This window comes from Metopolophium dirhodum, chromosome 1, assembly GCF_019925205.1.
Source record: "Metopolophium dirhodum isolate CAU chromosome 1, ASM1992520v1, whole genome shotgun sequence".
NCBI classification, from domain to species: Eukaryota; Metazoa; Arthropoda; class Insecta; order Hemiptera; family Aphididae; genus Metopolophium; species Metopolophium dirhodum.
The window spans coordinates 63,522,692-63,541,507 of record NC_083560.1 but is presented as its reverse complement, the minus strand read 5'-3'; the positions used below and the strand labels follow the sequence as shown (position 1 = coordinate 63,541,507).

At 30.0% G+C, this 18,816-nt stretch overlaps 1 protein-coding gene across 3 annotated transcripts in view; it reads left to right on the top strand.

Annotated features, from left to right (window-relative positions):
- LOC132935546 (cell adhesion molecule Dscam2-like) overlaps positions 1–18,816 on the top strand; it is a 320,534-nt gene that overhangs the window by 182,924 nt on the left and 118,794 nt on the right. For all 3 annotated transcript variants that reach the window (XM_061002141.1, XM_061002142.1, XM_061002140.1), the window contains exon 7: positions 13,267–13,555. In XM_061002141.1, coding sequence (XP_060858124.1) covers positions 13,267–13,555 — 289 coding nt within the window. The remainder of the gene's footprint in view (positions 1–13,266; positions 13,556–18,816) is intronic.

The following is an 18,816-nucleotide window of genomic DNA, read 5'->3' as shown; positions in this document are numbered from 1 at the left end:
TTATATACTTTTATGATATTATTAAGGTGCTCTATAAAGTAAAATAAATATTGTAGAAAAACTATTGACAGCGAAACAAGTAATAAAAAATAATAGATACCTAATGTCACGATAAACATAATAGTATACTAGTAGAAAACAAATAACGACAACGCTATTAGAAATAACGATGATATGATTTAAACAGGAGTCGATAGAATTCAATTGTCGAGCTCAAAAATCTAAATAAGTTACATTAGTTTGATGTTTGAACCCAAAAATAATATTAACATCCTATACAATATTCATTATGTAAAAATTAGTTTATTTTTGATAGCCATATTTGGTAACCATAAAATAAATCCTAATATAGGTAGTATAAATTCTGTCAAAGTAATCACAATTAGTTAGGAAAAAACAATCCAAGTTTCTATATGGTCGGAGGATGAACAGAAATAAACGTAGGTATGCATACAACTGTAGGATAATGGTCAAAAAATAAAAACTATGTATAGTATTATTAAAATACATATTTTGTGATGATAGATTATAAATGTATGAGTTTGATCAACTGAACTACTTAAGACAATAAAATTTAAAAATTTAACAACTATAAAACAAAATATTATTTTATACATGGCTAAAAATTCCGACATAAAAATTATACATTTTGTAAAAAACATTTTGTTTCAATTCTTTGTTAATTTCAAATACATATTTTTTAACCTTTGTTCATATTTATATTTTTTTTTCAAGGACTGTACCCAGTGTAGATATTTAACAATTGCTTGTGAATTTGATTCAAGTAGTTTAGTTGATCAAAAATATACATCTATAATTTAATTATGTTTATGATAATATTAGACACTAGACAAAAAAATAATTTCATATTAAATATTATAATATAACAGCTATTATTAAATAGTAAACTTATAAAAAAAATGGGGTGTGGGGGGGGGGGGAAATGTCCGGGTGGAAAATGCCTGCGATTAATCGATTGTATACAACTCCTTTCCCGTCAATATAATAGATTTATGATCGTATAGTGGCCCCTGCAGTTGTAGGTTGGGTTATCGCTCTACCTTAAAAATGCACCAAGACTTTATTCGTGACGTGTTTACATACAAAATCCGAGCTCCGCCCTAAGTATGAACACGATAGTACTATTACAATACAATAAATGCAATATATAGGTACCTGAATAATCTTATACCTACACTACACGACGACGACGACGACGACGACGACGACACAATGATAGTATGTCACGGGGCGTAAATTGTATTGTTATATAATAATAACCATATACCTACGCCGGTGTACCTACCGCTGAACACGGTCATAGTGACGACGATATTATACATACCTAGGTATATTATAATGTGCATATCGTGTATATGATGAGATAAAACAGTTCTATACAACGTTTGCTTTTGAAAGGATTCGGTCGCGTCGCTTTGGGGGGAAGGGGGGTGAAAAAAAAAATATAAAATAAGGGGGATCGCGGGTAAGCTGCTGACGGCAGGCGCCGCCGGTGACAATCCGATAGCCGTCAAATCGAATTGAACGCATTTGAACTTGGGGCAGACGACCGGAATGGCGGTCGGGGCGCGGGTGGTGGCACAGGGGTGGATAACCAATTTGGTTGCATTGAAACACGGACGGCGTGCGAGAAAATCCAATTGATCTTCGCGTGCGCTGAACGCGAAACACGCGCGCATTCGGCGATCGTGCGCTGAACGCGAAACACGCGCGCATTCGGCGACCTCCGTGTAAGGACGCATTTTATATACGATGCACAATCACGTTATGACGACCCGGCAAACGTGTCGAGGACGTCCGCAGAGAATATTTCGCTCGACAGTCGTTCGTTAAACGGTTGTAGTTTGAACGTTACACAAACTGCAGTCGGCACCTCCGTCGAGTGCGTCACATAAAAAAAAAAAAGTCTAGATTGGGGTTGGTATTATCATGGTATACGGTCACTATTATTATACCGATATACTATATGTATATAGCTATTATAAAGTTATCAATAACATTTCATGTTTTTTTTTTTTTCACATACCTACGACTTTTATTTGGTAAATATTACTGTGTAAGTCGACGGCGTAACGACTAACGAAAATAAAGAAAAGTATAGGGAGAACACCTTTATTTTACCCATTATATTATATATACGGTGGGTGGTACTTATTAATTTAATATATTGTCTAATATTTTTTCCACGTCCCAGTGAGTTGATATTATTTATTAATATTCGAATGGTGTCTCACATTTTATGTCGCGGACGTGTGAGTAGGAAATCGATAGATTTCCTTGATATAACTGAAAAGGAGAGTGTCAATAATATATAGTCACGTGCGATACGCATGACGTCCAATCGGTCAATTTCGATTGCCATAAAACGGGCATGTAAGCTGAGTGTACCTATTGTTTATGTATATGGTTATTTGATTTTTTCATGTTACATTTTACTTGTCGAGTTCGTAAGATTACCGTCGTATTAAATATCGCATTACAATATTATATAGTGGCTCGGCGCGGTGCAGTTGCAGACGTCAATCATGCAATTTGATTGAGAGTAAGCAACGCCGCTGCTACTAGTTCCCGGATGGGTGACCAGACGGGTCCATAGTTGCAAAAACCTTGCCACACATACACGTCGTGTTTGTCAACCACAGCCGTACCAACCATACCAATCGTTTCAACCTTACCGACCACAACACTTACAATACCTAGCTAATGACCATAGTTTTCCAGGGTCTAGACCAATAAAAAAAAATATTATTATAAAGGTACAAATGTATTTGACAAAATGTTTAAATAAAACAAAGCCATGTAGGTATTATGTACCTATAATAATCATAATACAGGCACCTAATATAGAAGAGGCATTCATCCCTTAATACTTTGTTTTTTGTTTTTTAATTTTGATCACTGATACCTTTTTATAGACTTTTTCAGAAAATTATTATATGCACAATGACCATTACGGTTTATTACTATTGTATATGTTTATAATACTCAATTACTAATAAGACTGTTCCCATCCAATGAAGCCATATAATGGGTATAATCAGTATATAGGTACAACATAATAATATTATTTAATGTACATTTATTTTAAGCACTGTATTCATGTTGATTTTGTAGCATATTAGTCACCATAAAAATAATAACAATAATATGACCAATACGTCTTGTCGATTATCTACTCCTACGAAGTGAGAAATTACCCATTATATTGGCGGTCTGGCGCTAGGGAACTTTGAAAAATCGTCAATCGATAAGACTCGAGCTTTTTCTCTTCATCATCATCATCGTCCCCATCGGAGGCCATTGGTACTAAATTGCGTCACGCACGTGTTTGTTACGAATACGATACGTCGACACAATGTAAGTAGAAGATGTATATTGTATATGCCATATAGGTATAATATATTAAGTAATATGGTAGACAATCACTTATTCCGTATTCGTCACGCGTATATACAACGGCAAATAAGTGTAAATAGTTTAATATTATATCATTCTATTAGAGTCGTACAAACTATTCTATATCTATTTGTGTGTTATAATAAGTGGTGTATATTCCAATAGTGTTCTCTATCCAAGTGATGATAACGATAACGCATTAATAACCGTGCCGGTTTCATTCTCACTGACTTGCTCACTCTCTGTCTCTCTCTTTCTCTGTCTCTCTCTATTTCTCTCTCTCTCTCTCTCTCTCTCTCTCTCTCTCTCTCTCTCTCTCTCTCTCTCTCTCTCTAACTAAATCCCACATCTCTGGATTTGTCCATCTCTATGGATAACAACGTAACCGGTTAATTTCAGGAACATAATTTATTATACTATATAATGTTATTATAACGACCCGTCAATATTTTATGGATTTAAAATGGTATATTGTATGGTAATCTCACCCCTTAAAAACTGTCAATGACTCATCTACGGATACAATGGATTATTTAATAACTGCGAGCCAAATATTATGTTGTGTGTGGTAGGGAATAACAAAGTTTTCGGTAGCACAATATAATTATAATGTCTACGCATAAAATGGTGGCGATCGATGGACGATCGATTCATCCGATGGTATATGATAATCAATGAAATTGACAAAAACAAAACAATTGAACCAAATGATCATTATAAATGTTTATAACTATAACTAGGTACTTTAAAATTATAAAATATCTTTGAAGTAATTCATAAATTATAACGATCACCACTCATAAATATATACGGGATTTTAAGAATTTTGCGCGTTTAAAAATGCCAATAATAGAAAATAAAAAATAATAAAAATGGAATTTCACAGAAGTTCCGAAGAAATTCCATACGTTGCACGTGCGAACTAATCTTAACTTAGTATTTTGGTCGCACACAAACATATCTTAACATTATTGGTATTTGATACACATTTTTTCACTACTCGATCGCATCTGTAAGTCAATACTGCATACGTAATATTATTTTTACGTCGCCACAAAGGTATATTCAACCAAACAAATTTCGTTGGTTACCCCTATCGTTTAATGTATATCTTAACCATTTAACTTGTTATAAGTTATTAGTGTAATATTCTGTATTTCATCGATATCAATGTATACAAAAACAGTTCATAAGGGAAAAATTAACTTAAATACAATTTTAATTGTTTAAAGATGTATATGAGTGAGCCTACTCATGGTTCGCGGGGGGGAGGGAGGGAGGTTGCGAAGGAGTAGGTTCTGCCCTTCCAATATAATATACCCCTAGTATGAAGTGTAGTGAAAGTAACGTAGACAATGAATAAAATAGATAGGAACCTAGTTATGCAATAAAAATAAAAACGATAATATTGATTGATGAGTTTACGGCGTTCGCGGACATGTTGTGGTGCCAACTATGAAGCCAACCGATGCCAGTATATCCCAGAGGGACCATGGTGATTTTGGACGTTGTATGATAATAATAATATATTAACGCGTGACATGTAGAAAGGCAATTTTTCGTCTGAATAATGTGAATTTGAATGCAATATTGACATAATAATGATAATACTAATAATTTTGCATTATCATTTTAATAAATTACAAACTATATAACTTTTGAAATGTGAAAGGGTAAGTATGCACATGTGTTTTATGAGTGCGCTGAACGCTATTTTACAACAAATCGTGTTGGATTCTACGAAGTATAAAAACAAAACGAGTTATCTGTTATCGTCGTGAACGTATTATTATAGATATGGTGTAAAAACTAAAATATCGAACCATTCAAAGGCAATTTTATTGTAATTATTCTGAACATTATTTATTTAAAACAGAGCTGGTCGAAAAAAAGTTTATCAGCCGCAGTTAACGTGAACACCATAATAAAATTATACTGTTCATTGTGGACTTGGTCAAATGTAAACACGATTAACCGGAAAATTAAATATAATATTATTCACTTCTGTCCAAACTATTATTTTGTTTTCATCAGCTTATTGTGCACACTTTTTAACAATCAAATTACATACTAGGTTATCACAAAAAACATTAAGTGGCAGTCATTTTGTTGAAAAACGTGTCCGTTTTTGTTTCTTTTCTTCGGCACACGTGGTCCATTTGTTGGAAAAGTTAAGATAAATTTATACAATCATTTTACACAGCAAAACCTGGAACCAATATACATTCATATTTTTTGTTTTGAATTCTAATAAACCATTGTAAATGGAACTTCCGGTAACTTCCTTAGGTAACTTTAAAAATATGCGCGTCTTGAAAAAATAGAATTAAAAAAAAATCAAGTAGGTACTGAAAAATATATTCGAGATAATAAAAAGATAAAGGTCGCTATATTATATGCGATGCATTTAAATAATGTGATCAAGTAATTTTAAGATTTTTTCTTTTTAGGGTATTGCGATTCAAAATTTGATGTTTGGAGTCATTTGTTAGTAGTCATAATATTATATTTTCATTTCGATAGTCAATACGGGTGTAATACGTTCCCCGCTAAAAGTATACATTTCACATTTCAACCATTCAACCCAATACTCGTTTTCACTAAATGAAAAAAAAACAAATAATAAACAATATTGAAAAACTACTTTTTATAATGGATAACTATGATTTATTATTTAAAAATGTTTTTTTTCTTTTATATTATATTAATATGTTAATTTATTCAACCAACTCACGATTTTAGTACCAGCAGTACAGAGTTGTTATTATTGTTGATCTATTTTAATAATATAATTAACTATAAAAAAATTATTTTATCAAAATGTATAGTATAATGTTTTTTATACGAGTACTATGTGGGTAGTCTTTTAAATAAACGTAGGCACTGTATTACGGCTTTTTAAAAGTGCAACAAACCTTCCTAGTTAATTTAAACCAAGTGGCTGTTGTTATTTACACATAATCCTATCCAGTTAAGGAGTAGTTGGTTAGCTATTCTCACTACCTGAATCGGTCTTGAGAATCGTGTTGTTGAATCGATATAAATGAAGTTTCCTAAGTTATATTTTACAGGTCCTAGAAACGTATGACCTACATTCATAAACTAACACAATCGAACACGATATAGCACCGTGTACAAGAACATTAAATTATTGAATAGTAATAATATTATACAGTACACTATCACCTGAGTTACCCCATTCTTAATGGTGGCATATATTGAAGATCACAATAATAGCTGAGTTGACACAAATTAAATTATTATGATTTATCCATGCTAGGTTATTATACCTATAGTAAATCAAATCATTTATATTAGTTAAAAATGTAAAGATGATCTGATAATATTTTAGTCTTTACTTCGCGATTCAAAACTTGACTACTATGGCAATCATTTTTATGATCGTACTCTATTTCTATATGTTCATATAACCTAAGAAAATTCGCCGGCTAATGACGAGTCAGTAATCTGTAAATCATTACAAAAGTATGAAGATTGTTTCGATGAACGGATACTACCCAGTCATACCTTTTTTTTACCATTTCATTTTAATATTTCTTATTTAAATTACCCATTATATTTATCACCCATTATAACACTATCTTTGACACAATTTGTCCTCAGACTATGAGCGCTCATCGTGCACCATTTAGTCGAACTTACTTCTCCATGCAAATTAAATAAAGTGAAGAAAAATGTAAATTACCATGCACATAGTTACACACCTGTTCATCAACACAAAACCAACCGAAGATTGGAGATGGAAATAATGACCATAATTTGTTTTGGTTTATGACGCTTAATGATAAAAACGATTTGTATACAATAATATAACTTTACTATCAGTAAAGTTATCGCCATATTTAATGTAATATACACTTATAGGTAGATACACAATACAGTACACATCCTGTAATAGAATAAAATAAAGGGGGAACAGTTATAGTACGGTAAATTTTTTGGAATATGGAGAAAATACGCGAGTACAGAGGAGGGTCAATGATACGCCATAAACGAACGGAGTGGTTAAGGTATATTTTTTACAGATATTGTATGAAAATGGAACTTAAAATCTGTTCAATTTAGGATTCGACGAACTGTCATAAATTAATGAAGGGACAACGTGTGTAAGTACGGTACTTATGATCCTTTCGTAAGGTGCCACGAAATGTCACAGTTGGTTCCTATGTAACGGTTGCATAGTAAGGGTTAGGTAGTAAGCATAGTTCTTGGTTTTGAATCGACCCCCATCATCGGATGTATTTATGCAAAAAAATATACGATCTATATAATTCAGATTCCTACCAAATATGTTACATGGTTCTGATAGGTATTTAATATTATTAATATTTAGACCAATGTCTACAATGCTGATGAGTATATACAAAGCTCCTGACATGTCATATTTAAATATAAAAATTAAAACACCCCCATAAAAAATCCTGGTGGCAGTATCGATTAAATAATATATCTTATAGTGTTTTTTTGTCATTAATATTGTTTAGTGGTTTCTTTTCCCCTTATTTTTGACATGTGCGCATTCTACTACTATTGGTTATTATGACATATATAATGGGTTTTATAATATAGTTATTTTTATTAAATATTACTCACAAGTTTTAATTATTAAAATTTTATTTCTCACATGGACCAACATACTGATTTATAATAATAATAATAATAATGTTTTACACAGTGCGTAACTACAAAACAAGATAGTAATAATGCGCATCAGTAACCATCAAACATAAAATATACTATCTACGAATGTCAAGTTACAGTCAGTTTAATAGTTTGATAAATATAATAAACATAGGTATATACCTAACATCTCCCTTTTTTTTTAAATATAATTTACCTAAGTACAAAAATAATAAAAAATTGCATTTGAAACAAAATACTTATATAATATAACAGTATACAAAATTAAGAGAAACAAATCAACAAATTTAAATGTGCTATTAAATTCTAAAAATTGGTAAGAATTAACAAATTTAATTAGGTACATATATTAAAAAGGACATAATATTATTAAGATCACCATGGCTTTTAATGTACATACATTTAGAAAAAAACTATAATAAGCATATATATTCACTTGTTTTACTTTGCGACCATATTTAGTTATATCAGAGTCTCTTTTTTCTTATTTATTATTCGTGTCACTTTTTTCCTGTTCACTTATAACTTTATCAGTTTCACTAACCATTTTTCTATATTTTACTGCGAAATGGTTTGGTTTACTGCAAGTATTACAATTATTATTTCTATGTGCTGGGCATTCATTAATACCATGAGATTTAGCAAATTTGTTATAACTAAATATTTTAACATTATTATCCATACTTTTACCAGTAACACTGTCAACATTTCATTGATTTTTGTTCTTATGCTTCTGTTTTCTGTGTGCACCATTATTTTGTTTAATTCGACCCACCCTTTTGATTTAAATTGTTGCCCTTTTTCAATTTATTTATTTTGTATAAATCAACGCCTGACGGCCATTTCACAAATTTTAATTATTACTTAAACATAACATAATATATATATATTTAAATAATGCATAATTTATTAGCAGCAATGAGTAATGTACACACAGATAAAACGAATTAAAACAAACATTTATTGTGGTCCTGAACTAAGATCTTCATGTTTTATATTATGTTTTTCACTTTTTTCGGTCTAATTTGATCCAGACTTGAATTTTATTTTTGAATTACACGTCGATGCATCTCAGCTTGTTTTACCGCTTGACAATACTTAATTAATTTGGACAACAGAAAATCTTTTTCTGAGTAATTTTGACTGCAGATCTTTATCATTTACGTCAAGTACTTTTTGTCTGCACAGCACAAGCAACGCTTATTTAGCTTCTCCAAATGAACATGACTTTATAAGTTAATGTAGGTCAGAATAAAATATATCAAATATATTAATTTTCACCTTGTTTCCTAGTAAAGTATTTGTAATGGGAACCTTATTCTTCCGAACATTTGAAAATTCCTTTAACGTTGTATCTTACATTTTGAACGTGTTAATAAATCTCAAACCGTCTGTATCTAAAAAATTGATTAGATGTACCACCTGCCTAACGTGCTATGAAGTAAACCTCTACTTCTTGTTTAAATATTTGATAATTTTTATTTAGATTGTCGATCAGTTTGAGGTTTGTCGGTTTATTGAATTCCATTTTCAATTTTTATCGAATAGAATCCAAGAAATTAAACATTGGTAACTTCGTCTGTAACTCCAAATACTGCACCATGTTTTATTTAGTTATTTTTAATTAATACAACTCAGAAGTTTTAATTATTAAATATTATATTTTTTAACTCGCATTGACCCGCATGGTCTGTACTTAATAATAATGATAATATTTTACACGGTGCGTTACTAAAAAACAAGATAATGATAATGCGCGTCTGTGACCAATCATTAATCAAACATAGCTACTATATGTATATGAATATAAAGTTACAAACAAGTTGAATAGTTTAATAAATATAATGCACCTACATTATACATAGGTATATAACATAATGCATATGAATATATATATAATAACCTTTAATACGCTTACCTTGGTAGTAATATTTATTGTTGCTTTCTGAAATATAAAATTATGGTAATTGTGGATGTTTTGACGGGATCAAATCCTATGCTCTATATCACTACGATATAATGATAATATGTAACGTAATTCCGTTTGTATTCGTTTAATGCGTAATGTTATGATATTATGATGACGTGCTAAGTTAATATGGTATTGAGATATTGTGCTTTATTCCATACCCTCGATCTTAATATTGAGCTCCTAAATGTTGCCGTTAACGAGTACTTATTTATAAGACTGGATATCAACAATTTAATAAGTTAAAAGTTAAGTTATTTTTAACTTTTTAACTTAACTAGTTACTTTTGGGTTACCGTTAACTATTTTTTAACTAAAATGAAATTTAGGTATAGAGTATAGTTTTATTGTTTTCGAAAAACTGACATTGGTCGAAAATTTTACACCTACGTTTGATATAGTGAGAAATAATAATTTATATTATACTTAAATTTAATATAATATACTTGCTTATTGCCGAGTAAAATTGTTTTGTACCTACTGCAACAAGGGTTGTATGTGTTAATCTTAAAGAAATTAAAATGTTTAAAATAACCGATTGAGGTTTATAGAGTCTAAAAATGTATCCAACGTTCCGGTAGGGTCGCGCTAAGTATAAAAAGAAAAGAGCGCCTTCAAATACACACATCGGCAAGACACACTTAACTTCCGGACCATATATTATTACAGCAACCAACACGATTTACGAAATAAGTTACTTGGGAAAGACTAGCAAATTTGTGGCAAAATAATGAAGTTTGAAAATACAGTAATCTAATTTGACATTTTACGTAGAAGTGCATAGTGTAGTTTTTCAAATAATTTTGAAGAATATCAACAGAGTTATAGCCAATTTAACTAGAAACTATTGTAGCGTATTTTCAACAATTTATTAGATAATATTCCCCGCGACCCGCATCTCAATACACTACTATCCGAGACCTATGGCAACCGAAAAACAGACAAAAAAAACATCATTGTCAAACCAATATGTTCCCGAAATAATAAGGAGAAGGTATCAAATAAAAATTAGTGTTATCCCAACAAAAACATTCCACCATACTCCGTGTAAAAAAAAACACTAAGTACCTACCTATAAAAAAAACGGCTCTAAAGTTTGTGATTTAATTTTAAAGGTAGCTAAGTTTTTGAAAAATAGATACCAATTATGTTAAAATAATCTGCTAAAAAATTGATTTTACTATTGATTTTACTATCAATTTTTAGCAGATTAATTTAACATAAATGATATCTATTGCTAAAAGACTTAGCTACCTTTAAAATGATATCACAACTTTTAGAGAAGCAGTTTTTTTTTTTTTATATTTAGCGTTTTTTTTTTTTACACAGACTATAGCGGAGTGTTTTTGTTAGGGTGATATATAACAATAATAATATTATATAGGTATAAATAAAATTTTTATTAGATTGGTAACAATTGTTGGTTCTTTTTGTGTCGAAAAAACTTCGTTGAAATACTAGGGGGTATAGAAAATTGGAAATATTATATAAACACTACTTATAGGTATAGTTTTGAGTTGGGAAAAATAAAGTAGGCTAATCATAATTACAAAAATAAAAATTTTAACTTTTATAAAAATAAGTTCACACGCCGTGTATCAATTTTTATCTTAACTAAGTTAACCAACAGTTCTATTAAATTTCAACTTTTAAGTTTTTATTTTTAAAGCAAATTAACTTAAATTAACTGAGTTAAAAAAAATCATGCCTTACTAATTTATATGTACCTCTTCGATTGTTTATGAATATTGGTATAATCTTAACTGTAATGTAAGGTTGATCTAATCTTTAATGTCGGAGAATAAAACATAAACTATTGTATTTAATCTTTTCGGTTGGGGACCGATTGAAATTCAGGACTACCTTACGTATTTTAGCAATATGCTTTGAATACCAGTACTTTTGATACTACCGTAACTAATTAGGAACAGATTTAAACTCAAAAGTATCATAACATTTGGACACTGTAGTTACATATTTATGTATATTAACTGTGTGGGTACTATGACACTACTGCATAACTTATTAGGGACCGATTAAAATTCAAGAATCCCATAGTATTGTAAATATGATTTGGGTATCAATGGTACTTTCATCACTACCATGAAACCAAGGACCAATTGAAATTTGAAAGTATCTAGATATTTATATTATTCTTATTATAGTAGATACTGAGTAAATTCTGTTTGATATACCGTCATATTCTTTATACTTATTGTAAGTTCGAAACTAATGCCATATATTTTAAGTAGTAAACATCAACTTATTGTGCATGTAATATAATAATTATTTTACTTAAATATATTCCAATTAAACGAGTTAATTATAATCAAAATAATAGTACTATACAACGCAATACTTTAAGATAAATATCAAAAAGATAATTTAAATGATATCATGCTAGTGAATACTTAAACTGTAAGGCTTGAAAATGTGTGGATAGAACAAGTTTGATAGTGGAATAAGGAAACAATTGCGTTTTGTGAGTTATACAAAATAGTTTTAACTTTTGCATTTGAACGATGTCAAATACTCGTTGAAATGATAAAAAGATGTTTGCGCAGACCAGCTTGGATGATGTGTGCTAATGTTAAGACAGTAAAAACTGACCAACTACTGTTGTTTTCACCGACTCTTATAATAAAACATTGTTGCAGAAATAGCTAGTATACTCTCTGCTTTTTATGTGTATCGGTCGTATGGAACGTTTAGTGCATACGATACGTCTGTATAGTGTATATAATATGTGTGTGTATTTTAAAACGGAGTTCGGGAGTTAAACATTTTTGTAGGGATTCTTAAAACGTCGGCGTCTTATAATGGAACGTTGGATCGTAAATGTGAGTGGAATGTGTGTAATGTGTGTCCGTCCCGTATATGGTCATAATGTTGAAGTTAACTTAATCGTATTGAACGTATTGATGACTGTCGATTCCATAACATTTGAACCATGATTTAGACTTTTTAACTTTTGTCTTGTGAAATATAATATGGTACTTTTTTAAAAAGTGAATTGAAAATATACTACTGAAACGCGTGTCAAGAAACGAAACGCCAGTATAGTATTGTCAATGTTTAACGATAAGCGCCAAAAACTTAATGTTTTCCAAAACTCGTTATAATTTACTGATAGGTACAGTTTAAACCACGGTGTTCATAATAATATCGACTTATACTTTAATATTAACTATTGTACGGTTGTTTTTCGTTTGTCGCAGGTGGTCGTCGGGGACGTCTACAGTTGTGGTGACGGCTGACACGAGTGCCGGTGGCGGAGGAGGTGGACGCAGCAAGGCGCCAATGAACTTCTTGCGCTTGCGGTCTGTCCAGCGGACGGACGCGGGCAATTACACGTGCACGGCCAGGAACACGGTGGGGTCAAAGAGTCTACAGCATCAGGTGATCGTAACACCAGACATGAGTGCGCACGTGGTACCAGCATTAGCGGATATCGAGTCCGGCCGTTCCGTGTCGTTCACGTGCATCACATCTGCAGCCGACGATAACGTGAGTTTTTTTTCAAAAATCTTTTGATCGGCTTGTGCCGTAGCTTTATTGTTTTGGGTCTTGGTATTTTCCTCTGGGCACGCCCTTCGTGAATTGTGTCGTGTATTCCACCCGTGTAACAACACCCGCTACGCGGTAGTTGTAAATGAGGATTGGGTGACCGTATGAAAACAATAATGTATTCATTCGTTAATTTACTTTGTTTAAAAAATAACGTATTATATAACACGAATTGGTGTGGAGAAGACGTTGCTTGCACGATGTGAGTTGAATAGCAAACGAGTCTGTCCGTAGACGATGCCAACACTCACGATCCAGCACGGCCCCTATGTATTGGAGTTACCGGCTTAACGGCCAGCCGAGTGAAAACCACGTCCAGGCGATAACCATATTATGGTGATCTGATAAATACAGATAGGAATATCATTCAACACCTCTTTCAATATTTAAATATTTAGTAAGCAACTGTTCTGGTATTTTGATAAAAAAAAAATAAAGGTATCGGTTCCAGATAATTTAGGTACCAAAAAGTATGATAATTTTAAATACCTATCCGGAATGCGGGTTTAATTAATAGTATAAGAAATATTAGATATAATCATTATATTATCATATGACATATGATAATTCATTGTTTATAAAACAATAATACCATTAAATTATGATAAATAAAATTATTTTATATTTGAACCAAAAAGAACCTATTTAATTTATAAATTCCAGCTCTTTATTTATTAAAAAAAAGTTTACAGTACTGTTCCGGTTCTTAATATTTTAAAGGTTTAGGTTCCAGAACCAGTTCTTTTAGGTTCAGTTCCAGGCTCCGCTTTAAATGCACCGGATTTCGTCAAATTACACACAATTTTAGCTACGATTGATTTTTATTATTAATACTAATAAATACCAATAATGGATTCGTAACCAAAGTGTATCAGTCATAAACTCACTACTCAGGTATTGATTAATGATGCGTGGATGAATTTTATGAAATGTTATGAATGTTGTGTCAATTGTCAGTGTTAAACAAAAACATATATTATAAATTATATATTATATTTGCATAGATTATACGACAGAAATCACTGTGTTTATTCCATGTTATTTGTCATAAAAACTCATAAAAAAAACACAATTTTTGTTCAAACCTTTGAATAAAACGTTTAATGTAGGTATAGTAGGTACAATAGGGTTAATTTACAAAGGTACACGATGATGACTTTTGGTTAAATACTGACCTATTCTTCTTATATAAATCTAGGTCATAAAAACTCATAAAAAGAAACACGATTTTTTTTTCAAACCTTTGAATAAAACATTTAATGTAGGTATAGTAGGTACAATAGGGTTAATTTACAAAGGTACACGATGATGACTTTTGGTTAAATACTGACCTATTCTTCTTGTATAAATCTAGGTAATACTATAATTTTATACGAACTTAATATTTTTTGTTTATATGACTTGCGCATAATTTTATATCTGATCGACAAGCAATGCACATAATATGCAATAGGTCTTAATATTATATTTTTGGCGGTGAGTGTCGAAAATTGCATATAATATGATCGACACAACTTTAATGCGAACAAACGACTTACATCCCTAGTTTATATTGATGTCAGACATTTGTATTTTGTTAGTCAAATCGGAATTACATAAGTAACTGCATTTTTAATTAAAAACAAGGATATTATAGAATTCTATGTAATCTATAGTTTTTATTATGCACTAATATTTGTATTATTACCATTTGCATATATTTGCATAAATAATGTCACTATATGAATGTTAACTGATAAACTCAATGAGTTATACACAAATGAATGTGAGTGGGATGATAAAATATCACCTTACCACCCACATAATGTTATTAATATCACACTTTTATTTGTAGACCATTTGTATGATCAGTTTCAAACTCTCAATTTAAAAACTACCTATGTTTGCCATTTGGATGTTATCCAACCCATTCTCTCATTTTCAACACTTTAATTTGGCACACCACGTATGCAAAGGTTTGGTATACATCATGAATCTTGATATCATGTGTAATACATTTTTACATTTCACAACTAATTTTAACCTATTTGCAACATTTATCAAAAAATTGCATCTTAGTCTTCACGGTAATCGAATTTAAAATTAAATTGCTTATGTTGGCACTAAAGTAGAATTAATATGAACTTTTGCGCCCTTCAAAGATATTTTACGATTCAAATTCTTCCAAAAAATTATTTTGCATTGAATTGGAGCTCATTTTCTATACTGCTATTTTCTATACTGCTCTTTACATCATCGATCATTTTAATGAATTTTGTTAAAATTTGAACTTTAAATACACATACAAAATAATCGTGGTTATGTATCTTTAATATTTTTGAAATTACATTAATGAAACTTATCAGGGACCTCGCATTAAATGTTCAAGCTTTTTTACTAAGGAAAAAGTTTTTTTTTATCGAGAATAATTTAAAAAAAAATCCCCTTATTGTACCTATCATATGCCTTTAAAAGTGTTCACGCCGTAGTTCATGCTGGAGTTGATCAATATAATTAATAAAATTGTCAGATTTTTTTTTAAATTATTCACTTGTACACCGCTGTATAGTAGAAAGTCCGAATGGTGTATATTTTAATCACATAAACGAATTATTAATTTATCCAGCAATATTTATTAAGTAGTTTATCGAGCGCGGTTTAACTTGGTGTTCGGAACGGAACAAATACACATTCCCACCTACTATAATACACGTGTATCAAATGGTTTGTACGATGAGATACGTGAGCGAAATAGTCATACTTAATAATTATTGTGTGATGTATTATAAAGGGTACACAACGGGTAAATATTTACTTTGTGGAATACATGTAAAACAAAAGCGTGCTGCTGAACTGTTGTAATTCAACTGACATATCTATAGAAGCTAAACAAAAAAAAAAAAAAAAACTATACCTACGTACAATGTGTTTTTTACTTTAACAATATGAAATACAACCCTTAACAATATAAATGATTACATATTACAACAATTACAATTTAAAAATATATTATAAACCCAAGTGGCAATTAATGGGTTATTTAACATTTACAGCAGAAAGAGCAAAATACTAATTCAAAGTTTCAGAAAGGAAAAAAAAACTAGATAATAACGTTTGTGGCGAGAAACGAAATAATTAATAAGGTATAACATATTTTCCAAGCACGATAAAAGTTAATATTTGTTATGATAATCGTCTTAGTGGCATAAAATAGAAACGTGGACGTTTAAAAATGTTGTAGTTATGATGAAGCAACAAACAGATATATATATTAATGCTATAGTTGAAAAGACAAAAAAATATTAATTTACTGTTTTTCGTACCGATTCATTAAAAAGAGATTTTCATTAACCATAAAATGTTGAGGTTCAAAAGTTATACACCAGAAAACTACCTTCCGATTATTCAAATAAACTTTTATGGAAAAGCGTTCGAGAAGAAAACAATTTATTTTTACGTAAAACTTTACATTTTACTTTTACAGCGAACTTTATGATCTCTGGTCCGAAATACTTTCTGAAAACCAAACAAAAGAAAAAAAAAGTTAAAACCATCAACTCTCTATAAAAGATACATTTTTTAGTTTCAAGTGACTTATAAGCAGTAACAAGCCTATGCGATATTATTTTCAATTTATACACATCGTCTAAATAGTTTTCTTTATTTAAACTAAACTTGAATGTTACAAAAAAAAAACTATTCTGTACCTACACAAAAGATTTAGCAATATTTTCCTAACAGTTTCCCGAAGAAGATATGAACATAAAATTAATGGATATATCACAATACATAATATTATATAAAAAATTATATTTTATTAAACTATCCTCATGAAGGTATGTTTTTTTTTTAGAATGAAATTTATTTGCAAATGCTTAAGTAAGTATATACATTTTAATGATATAAAAAAAAACATTTTAATCAAGCAAGTTACTACGTAATAATACTTAAAAATAAAAGTTATATTTTATAGTCTCTATAATAACTACTTTAATCAGAAATGTTATATTAAAAATCTATTAAATAATATTATATTACATTTAAAGTACACAAGATATTTTGAATTCTAAACGTTATAAAATATTTTCTATAACTTAAAATTTAGATATCATTATACATAATATAATATTTCAGATTCGATCATTCTTGTACCTAATGCAATGCTATCATTAGTTTTAAATTTGTAAATTTAATGGTTCGTCTTAATATACCACGAAGCGTAATTTTAATTGACATATTATTTAACTTAATATTATAATGTTTATGTATCCGTTATTTATTGGACAATTTTTAGGCACTGTAAACTATTCTGCCCAACTATTAAAAAAAAAAATTTATTTTAATAAAAATATAGAATTAAAATATTGTTGATATTCAAAATACAAATGTATTAATACATAATATTACGCGACATGAATCTTAATAATATACATTATACCATTGAGTATATATTGTATATAGTATTATACTTAACAAATATTAATCATTCACAAACTAGAGTATTACAAAAAATAAGTCACATTGTAGAAAGTAGAATTTTATTTTATACGTTACTGTTTTTATATTGTTTTGCTAGTTAAATATCTAAACTATAAATGATTTTTTCATGCCAATTTTTGTTTTCTTAACGAATAACGTGATGGTTTTTTTAAATAAAAATTTAAAAATGTTACAATATTTTACCATACATTTTGATATTAGACTTCAGTAGATAAATAAATTGATAGTGTGGACATCTGCCTGGAAAATAACATCAAAAATCAGAACGTGGAGTATAGTAATATTATAGTATAGTACCAAGTAAAACTATTGAATAGTAAGTTGGTCTGTTACCTAAGTTATTGTTTACGACTGCCATAAATATGATTTTTTTTTTTTTTGTTATTGATCTTTATATAATATAACTTGGCCGCAAAGGCCATTAGTTTATCTCTTACATACTAATTACAGTTTTTTTTACAGTTTTTGTGAAGTTTACATTATGTTTCATTATCTTAACAGTTACAATTGAAATCATATTTTATCTATAAGGTTGGTTAGTTTTAAGAAGGTCATATAGGTTGGTACTTATGACATTCTGTGATGATGTGTTTGACTGTAATCTGTGTATTACACAAATATCGTTTGACACAAGGAACCCATGAATTATCCTGGTGTGTACGATTCTTAGTCGATTTATAGTTGTTTTGTCTTTTTGATTTAGGTTAGGGTTTTCCCAGTTA